The sequence below is a fragment of the Amphibalanus amphitrite genome, unplaced genomic scaffold, assembly GCF_019059575.1.
Source record: "Amphibalanus amphitrite isolate SeventyFive unplaced genomic scaffold, NRLGWU_Aamphi_draft 000035F_arrow, whole genome shotgun sequence".
Lineage (NCBI taxonomy): Eukaryota > Metazoa > Arthropoda > Thecostraca > Balanomorpha > Balanidae > Amphibalanus > Amphibalanus amphitrite.
The window spans coordinates 938,858-948,070 of record NW_024881531.1 but is presented as its reverse complement, the minus strand read 5'-3'; the positions used below and the strand labels follow the sequence as shown (position 1 = coordinate 948,070).

At 50.5% G+C, this 9,213-nt stretch overlaps 2 protein-coding genes across 4 annotated transcripts in view; one reads left to right on the top strand and one right to left on the bottom strand.

Moving 5' to 3' along the window:
• Positions 1-118: 118 nt before the first annotated feature.
• LOC122371091 (minor histocompatibility antigen H13-like) lies at positions 119-4,975 on the bottom strand. The gene is made up of 7 exons (XM_043347183.1): positions 4,664-4,975; positions 4,359-4,469; positions 3,870-4,118; positions 2,956-3,139; positions 2,029-2,149; positions 1,443-1,631; positions 119-1,245 (listed from the first exon to the last, which is right to left on the bottom strand). Exons 1-7 carry the CDS (start codon positions 4,862-4,864, stop codon positions 1,167-1,169), a joined length of 1,134 nt encoding a protein of 377 aa, XP_043203118.1. The 5' UTR covers positions 4,865-4,975; the 3' UTR covers positions 119-1,166.
• Positions 4,976-5,681: 706 nt separating this feature from the next.
• Positions 5,682-9,213, top strand: part of LOC122371048 — a 56,986-nt gene continuing 53,454 nt past the window's right edge. For all 3 annotated transcript variants that reach the window (XM_043347118.1, XM_043347108.1, XM_043347127.1), the window contains exon 1: positions 5,682-5,830. The gene's annotated coding sequence lies outside the window, so the exon portion shown is untranslated. The remainder of the gene's footprint in view (positions 5,831-9,213) is intronic.

Here is a 9,213-nt window from a genome sequence, read left to right as displayed (position 1 = left end):
AAAACACGCAATCTTCCTTAAACACTTTCAATGCTATAAAATAAAATCGAGAGCCGTTCGTCAAATCTGGATTTCACACCTATTGTTATTGAATAACCGTTGCCAAGAAAACGATGCATGGAGCCAACAGTATATTCTGTTAAAAAATAATGTTCCACAAGTTGTAGCTCATATATAAATAACGCACACAATTTACGATGGCAATGGGCTCAACAAACAACGATATAAACAAATACACTGACGCCAACACCACAAACCCTCACCCTGCAAAGCACCAGCTACTTCCGTAAAAAAGTGTTCGGGCAGACGGCTAGTGGCTGGTGCATTATGAAGAACGGAAGATTTATGCCGACATCTAAAACAGCCAGTGATAAGCCAGCAGACGTGCCACCTGGAAGTCCAGCAGTCGCATAGCAGAACAGACTGTCAGGTTAGCAGAAACGTACGAGCACATCGGATTTCGAAGAAAAAGGGCCTCTTGCGAGGAAAACAACCTTTGAAGACACATAACAACCTAAGGCCGTAAGAAAACACTAAAATGACCAGACCAAAACAGAACCCATTCATTAGCGGAACACTAGAATTTCCTATCGCAGGGACGTGGATCGCCAGAGCCGAGAGCCGTGCCCCTGGAATGTCCCACCGTCGCTACCCTTCCCAGCGACCCGGGCGAGCTGAGGGGACGGGCCGCAGCGGTGAGCGGCAGTGACCGTCCCGGGCCGCCCCGCGGCCAGGCGGGTGGCCTCAGGACCTCTCTGCGCCCCCACCGACGCCCTCAGCGATCACATAGCTGCGACACGTTTGTGCTCGAACTCAAGATCTATCCGCCGGTGTTAGCCGCCCGCACAGGACGCCTGAGCTCGCCATCCGTACCGGCACACAGGCGCAAGACAAACGCACACACCGAGTCGAGGCCCCACCACCGCGCGGTTACCGACCGGCTGAGTCTGCGGCCTGACAGACTGGCGGTGGCCGGGACCGCCAGACTTTCCCGCAGGTCTGAGACCGGTATATGCCCTACCGGTTAGGAGCAGCCGCTGCGCTCCCACCAACCCGTGACGAGAGAGCGTCCGGCGCTGTGCTGAGAGAAGATTAACGCGGCTTTCCAGTCAGGACCGCGACGGCGGCAGCAGCGGCAGCGGTAGACGGGCCCGGCAATACGGCGCTCACTCGGTCTTTTTCGTGTCGGCAGCGTCGGCCTTCTTGTCGTCGGCGGTCTCCGGCTCCTCGGGGTGGTCCTCGTACCTAAAATAAGGAGGAGGGAGACACGAACGGTTTAAGTATGAGAGCGGAGTTGGTTACCTAAGGTTCAGGTAAGACACTTCCCAAATGAACAGCCAGCCCGTTGAGAATTCGATTAACGTAAGGCTCACACATACAAAAAAAAAGAGAGTAAAATGACCACCCAGTGGCTGGTTACTAATCATCCCATTAAAACTCACTTGAACATGGTTTTGATGTCACCGCGAACCAGCGCGGCCAGCAGCGGCGTGCCCAGGCAGGCGGGCACCAGGTACAGCAGCGCCGGCTGCGCGTGCTTGTACACGTGCATGATGAAAATGGTCGTCATCAGGCCGGCAAAGTAGGCCGCGAACGTCAGGTAAAAGTACACCTGAGAGCCGCGCTTCAGGCTGAAAACAGAATAAAAGCGAAAATGTCGTTAGGTAAGATCAAAGTAAAAGATTACTAAAGCACCCCTTACAGAAAAACCTCGACGTAGCTGAATAATCTATCATCCTTGACAGACACTGCAGCAAAGACAGTCTTCTGAGGAACAAAACCGCATTCGTGGCTCATCGTATTGGCAATGTTATCGCAATATTATTGACAATGCCATCGCAATTCGCGTTATTGATAATGTTATCGCGTATTACTAATGTCATTACTCAGCTACGTTCCTCTCCAGTCTCCATTCTCTCAATACTTTCCTCACACTGCCTATCTGACGTCACAGCACCCGATCTATCGACTCCCAACAGGCCGACAGCTCGATACGGCAGCGTCAGACGCCGTCACACCACCGCTCACCTGACGTCAAATCTCAGCAGCAGGGCGATAAAGATGCCCGGGATGACGATGTCGCCCAGACCGAGCATGGCAAAGTTGTCGGCGGCCAGTCCCTTCTCCAGCAGGTCCTGGGGGAACACGACTGCACACGCAACGCGCAGAGACAACGGTTAGTTGGCAGCAGCCACAGGTCACAAAATATAGGCATGGAACAACCACACTTGAACAAACATAGGTGAAGTACGCTATTCGGGGGTTAACTTTGAACGGAAGGTGTAACGATATTGTTGTATGCTGCACGAGTTTTCCGTTTCGACTTTTGGGACGACTCATTTACGGAGCTAATCTCAGCTATCGAAACGCAGTGCACAATACCGCAGAAAAGCTTCCGCCGTTCCATGACCTTGAGTCATGAGTCATAGCCGCGTTTGAGGCAAGCCTTGCAAAGGAAGACATAAAGCCGACCTTGCAGAAAGTTGACTGCGTCATAACACTCTTCGATAACTCAAACAAACAATAGATTCCTGTAAACCAATAATTTTTGAACAGTTTACAACATGTATGCAATATCTAATCCCACCAGCTGTGCAGCGTTATAACTCCCGTCGGCTCGTAGTTCCTGGGAATTCACCGACCGGAGTTTCCAGTTTCCAGTGACCCTCTCCGCCCCCCCCCGCGACTGCACGAGCCGTCTCCACCTGTCAGCATGACCAATGAAGCAATGACACGTTTCTTAGTCACGGCCATACAACGGGGATTTTCTCATGTTTGACTGAAGGAATGGTGAAGTGAGATATTATTCGGGAACTCATTAAAAAATACCTACCATTACAAACGCAGACGCTTCAACGAACCGCTACCAAACATATTTCGAAAGCCGCGGAGCTTCTACAAACATCACAATGACCCTCCCGCGACCCTGACCGGCCACCACCCCTCGTGACGTACTTTTGATGGGCGCCTCGAAGGAGCGTGCCACGGTGACCATGACGTCGGTGGCGAACACCCAGAAGATGTCGTAGATGAACAGGCCACCCAGCAGGATGCAGCCCGTCAGCACGTTGTTGAGGTGCAGCATCTCCACGCCGTTGACGGAGAACGCCAGGCCGAAGATGTTGTTGGCGATCCAGTGCTGCGGTAGGGCGGGTGAACGGAGAGCAGGTTAGACTGCCATCTGACTCGCGATTCTTGCCCAACACGTTTCTGGGTCGATTCCCCACCCAAAACTCGCCGCACATTTATCTGCTCCTCTCAGCCAGCATTCGTCCGGAGAAGTGCGGCCTATAATACCTATAATGCTGACGCTTTGTGAGCATACCGCGGAACGTGGCACGCGCTGAAAGATCGTCAATTTCTCTGTTGCTCCAGGGACCAGGATATAAATTTTCCGACCGAATATCATTCGATTGTCTAAAAGTGGTCAACACTGGTACAGTCACAGCCAAATATATCAGCATTTCATATGTAAGTGATTAATGACCTTGCATGACTGATGACATCAATTATTTCACAAAGTGATGCCTAAATGATCCTGCTATGCAAAGACAAACTAGGTCAAGGGGTCACTAACCCCTACAGAAATCGTTTCATGTTTCAAGCTGTTTAATAATTTGAGTTCATTAGCATTCCCAACAACACTGAAGGCTCTTATCCTTACAGTAGCACTACATCTTGTTGAACATGTTAGGGATTCAGACTCATTGTCATGATAGGTGCCCAATGGTCATGACTAGCTTAAGAATTCGATTTTAGGAGCCTTGAAAACAAGCAAAACAACCAGGTGACATCTCCTCCTTCTTTATAAATTGTAGTGTTCCCAATCAAAATACAGTCCCCAAGTCACATTATCATTAGTGACCCACCTTCTTCACCAAGTACCACACTCCAATCACAGTAGAAATGGCCAGGCTGACCAGGTCATGAGTGCTAAACTTGAAATCAATGAGATCCTCTCCAACATCCTGTGTCAGCTTCAGGTGGTACTGGATGAGCGGCACAGACGAGGGCAGCAGTCGACTGACGTGGGTGCTGATCAGATGGGTCAGGGCCAGCACTCCCAGCAGGAAGAAATAGCCCGTCAGCAGCAGGTTGATGTACTCCTTGCTGAAAATCTGGAAAAGAGCAGCATTGGTCAGGGAAGTTACAAACAATGAATTGGACATTTGAAAACCTATGAAAAAATAAAATGCAACATATTGCACCTTCCACAACTCTTATCCAGACCATCTGACATATCTAGCATAACATTTTTGTAGCAGAAGTTATATTCCCAGATGAAGCCAAATAAAGTAGGATTTTTATTAATATTTGCATTTTCAAGCAAGAATAGGAAAACCAGATATCAAAGTTACCTTAAAGACAATGTAAATTCCAAACAATGCACAGCTAGCAATGATGGGAAACATCGCCGCATCCTTCTGAGTCATCCTTTCTGGCTTCTCCCCAGTCTTCTCACAGTTTTCCTGGAATAAAAATAGTACAGACATAATGAAATGTAAATAATTGAATTAATTAAGAAACAATTTAAAAAAAAAACAGCAGGACTGTCAAAACCATCACAAGCAAAGCAAACATGATTAGCATCAACACACCACTTTTGGTGTCCCATTGCTCAAGTCTGTGGAGATAAGCTGTGATTGACATGCAAGTTACTTACCTTCTGATCAGCATGATGTTTGATTGATCGGAACGAGCCGAAGAAAATTGGAAGCAGAGCCATAATAACCAAACTACCATATGCTATCGCCATCCCCTCCGGAGTGGCAGGAACCTTGCCAGTACCATTCTTGACCGCTTCAGTAATGTTCTCTACAACTTCCAAAGTCTCCGTCACAATTTCTTCAGAAGCTTCGGACATCTTTTCCACTTAAATGTTTCGAAAATCGATATTTTCGGCAGCAGCCCCTCCACGATATCCACTCCCGTTCTGGAAAGGCTCGTAACATATGCCCGCATAAACTGGACGTGTATCAAGAGAAGCTACCATATGCAGTATTCTACCTAAGCCGAAGTTTTTCCCTAATATTTTGTGGAAACATTTTGCATCTTTTCGGCCGATAGAAACCAACAGCAATGGCATATCTACTAACATACTTAAAATAAAAACAAAATAAATGATCTATCATCGTATGTAGCTAATCCGAATGAAATGATTTGTACCACTTGCCAAATCCTTCGTCCTGATGAAAAACTTTTCTTTTCAAATTACATTTTGTCCGCAAGAGGCCACTGCTGTACCCTCGCTAGATGTCTCTGACGGCGTAATTTTCGCTTCTCCCACATTTAGCCCATCTTGCTTTGGCCCAGCAGTTACGAGCCGGATCTTACGCGATTTCGCGGGCTACGAATCGAATAGCGCACATTTTGAACAACTGCACATCAAGAGCTGCAATGCACCTTTTCAAAACCAAAGCAATAAACAAATATCACTTCAGTGCTAAAATAGTTCACGGCTGTCTGCTGTATTTTGACTCTGGTGAAGTTCGACCTTTCAATTACGAATAATCGAGTGGTGTGCGGAGAATGTTAACTAGATTGCATTTCGGGAATATAAAAAAACTGACTGCGCACATGTTACGACCTCTCTCAGGCCTCGGCCGTCAGCTCCGACACGACTTGGACACGGCCGTACGGTGCTGCCACCTACACCGAGGCCACCGCAAGTTGGGCGGCGCGGTATTTGCCCTGCGGCGATTCGTGGGCGCGCCGCCGCTGCGCGGCTGCCGCCGCCGCCGCCGCAGTTCTCAGAGAGCGCCGTAGTGAGTGGACGCTGTGCCGGAGAGCTGAGAGGCGCTCCGTTTTCTTTGGACGGAACCCGATATAGGTAAGTCGTGGAACGGTTGGTGCGTGCTGGAAGTATTTGAGGGGTTGGCGAGCAGAGGTTCTTTTGCTGGTTGCGACAGCACGAACTGGAGCTGGGTCGGGGCAGGTACTTCATTGTGTTTCAATTTCTTTCGGGGTTAGTCGGTATGCCTATGTCCTAAAGGAAAAGAACGCGAGTCGAGTCAATCTAAACATTTTTTATAGATGTTATATTGTAATCGACATGCCGCCCTCGGCCTTCGCAATGACGCATGCCTATACGACAGTTTGGGGGATATCTAAATTAATAATGTATCTTTCGTAATTGCTCCAACTTCGAAGATCAAAGCTCAGCTCCTTGGCAATGGCAACAACTGACAACAATAGAGATAACTTAACTACCTACACTTTATCCGGAGTATGCATCTAGTCGAGCATTGAGCCCGGTATTTATGTAGCCGGTCTTCTTCGCCGTGTCTTGGTCGCAGGAGCCAAGAAGACTCCCATGGGTACCGACCGAATCACATTTTTTCCTCGTACAACGCGTATATCAGTTTCCGTATGACCAGAAATTGAAAACGAGCGACGAACTTTCAGATGGCGTGACCGAGGTCACTTCATCGGCACCGGTCACCAGGAGCTCATTACATCCGATCGCGATCCGGCCCCGTCCGTGACCCGTGGGTCCGCTGTGGGGCACTCTCCGAGAGGTCTCAACGGGTCACATCCGGCGGTGCACAGTTGCGATTCTGCGATGCTGCGTGTCCACTTAAGTATCACACTGGAGTGCTGCCGCCGACAGGGTGTCCGTGCACCTCTGACCGGACATCCCCGCCGGCATGCATAAGTCAGCAGGAGGTAGGACTAATCCCCTTCCCTGATCAATAGTAGTACCGACACGGTGTGAGCGGAGGGCGGTGATCCGCTGCTGATTCTGCCTGGCTGCCCCTGCTGTCCGGTCACAGAGGCCAGTCACGCTGACCTCTACAGAGGTCACAGCTGTGGGGACCCGCTCGGCGGTCACCGATAGGGCGCGGCGTGGGGAACCCCCACCCGGTCAGACCCGCCCGGCGGCACGAGGAAAGCGAGCTACCCAGAGGCCTTGGTAGCTCATTACCGCCTGGTTTCGCATCAGACTACGCGGGCTCTGTGGAAATGGAAATGACCGTCACGGAGTCAATATCTTTGGAGCACGGCCGTGTCAAACTGAAAGGTGGCCGCGCCGGAGCCATGACGAGCCGCAGTTCCGCTGCGGGCTTGCGTCGTCACGGCTCCGCCCTCGGGCATTCATTGACTCCCTCACTCACAGCCTCCTGGGATGTTTTCCGACCTCCCCTGGCCTTTCCCGACCTGACGAGATCTCTGCGAATCTCGCCAGCCTTTCGCGTTCCTCATTGACTCTGCAGTGACCTCTCTCAGCTTCAGGTGTCTCTCCGTGTCACCCGGGGACTCTGACAATCTTCTCTTGGCCTTCCTTGACCTCTCACGGCCTCCCCTACCCTCCATGGGTCTTTCCTCGGCTCCATGGAATTCTTCACTCCTCGAATATCTTCAAGACGGTGATTCACTCTCAGCTTACCTCTTCACACCCCGCTACCTCAGCTCACTCCCCATGCTTTGTACAGGGTGTTTCACTAAAAGTGTCAAAAAGTAAAAGGTCATAATGCACTTAATAACAATGTTTTCTAAGGACATTTGCATATCATTTCATCCGCAATTGTTGGACATTTAAATATATAAAAATGAAACCACCGTCACTCAAACCTATTCCACATATCCGCCCCTTCTTTTGATGCACCGTTTCGGCACGTGTCCGGAGATGCCTCACAGCCCGTTTTCATCTTCAGCGTCCAGACTGTCGGCAAAACCTTGAATTGTGCTCTTCAGCTCCCGAAGTGATGCGACTTGAGTCTTCCTCAGCTCTGCGAGAGCTACTGAGTCACTGAACAAACCAGAAGTCTAGCGATGGCAGATCGGGGCCTCGCGCTGGCCAGGGGCGGGCGGTGAGGCAGCTGATTACTCGGTCCGAGAACTTCTGGTCCAGTCAGTTCCCGGTGGCTACAGCCGTTACAGTGGTTGATTTTAATAACTTGTAAGGCCTTGGCTATTTCTGATGTTGGAATTAGCTTCTTGTTATCTTCAAAGGCCCTCAAAAAGACCCCGACCTTCTCAACGGTTTCCGCCGAGAGGTGGGGGCGACCCCGCCTTTTTTGGACTGAAACCGGCATCGAAGGAACACTTTTAAACCTCTCAACAAGCCCCTTAAAACTTTTATAATCTGGAACGTAACGAGGTGAGAGAGTAAAACGTTTTCTGAAAAGTCGGCGTACGGTTTCAATGTTTCTGATGGCACCAAATGTAAGAGTAATTCACCCCTCCTGTTGCGGTGTAAATAACCTGTTCTTGTTCTGCATAAGGAAAAAAACGACTCGTACCTAACTTTGGCCTCCTGCCCTCGCTCCGTATGAGTGTAAAATATATCTTAAATGGACAAACAATAAATGTCCAAAAATTTGCAACAAAGTGACGTGCGCAGCCACGTGATTTGCATATTCTATATATCTTTAATAAGCATTTACTTTTTGACACTTTTAGTGAAACACCCTGTAGGCGCTTGACTACTCGTAGTGACGTCATATTCCTTCTCTGGTGACGTCACTGGGATCATCCGGTCGGCTCGGTCACTGAGACCGCTCGATCCGGTCTGGGGAATGCCGAGCTCGCTCTGCCGGATGCATGGCGTCGGATATAGACCTACCTTTGTTCCTTCGGCTGACGTGCGGCGGTGCACTGGAGTGGCAACGGTGGCCCTGCTCACGTGCCGAAATCACGGCGCTAGACGACCTCGCCGTTTCCAGACCGTTGCTTACGACTGTCGCGACTCGTGGAGATCCCGTCCCGGTCGGTGAGTTTCAGGTCAGCCGTGACCTGGCCTGACCTCCGTGACCCTGGTGACCTCAGCTGTGACCGGTCCGCCGGTGATGCGTGGGTTCCGCGCCGGTGCGTTCTCTCCCCCACTGTCGTCCAGTGTTCGGCCTTGGTCAGCTGTCACCGTCCACTGGTGCCCCTGATCAGGGGTGTGAGGCGTGACAGGCGCTGACCGCGGGGCCGAATCGCCCCCGTGCGCGACCCCTCGCCCCCTCAGCCGGTCAGGGCTGGCCGGGGCCGGACTAAAGTCCACGGCAACAGCCAGGCTTTTATCGTCGTCGTCAGGTATACCAACTGGTTCTTCAGCGTGTTGTGTATGGGCCAGCAGCAGCACATTTAAAGAGGACCAGAAAACTAATGAGAGAGCGGAGATCAGCGCTCTAATATTTGGAGACGACCCGTAGGGGTGAGGCTGATCCGTCTTGATTGCTTGAAAATGGTATGCGGCATTGTCGTGTTCGCTGTGTAGTGAAACTT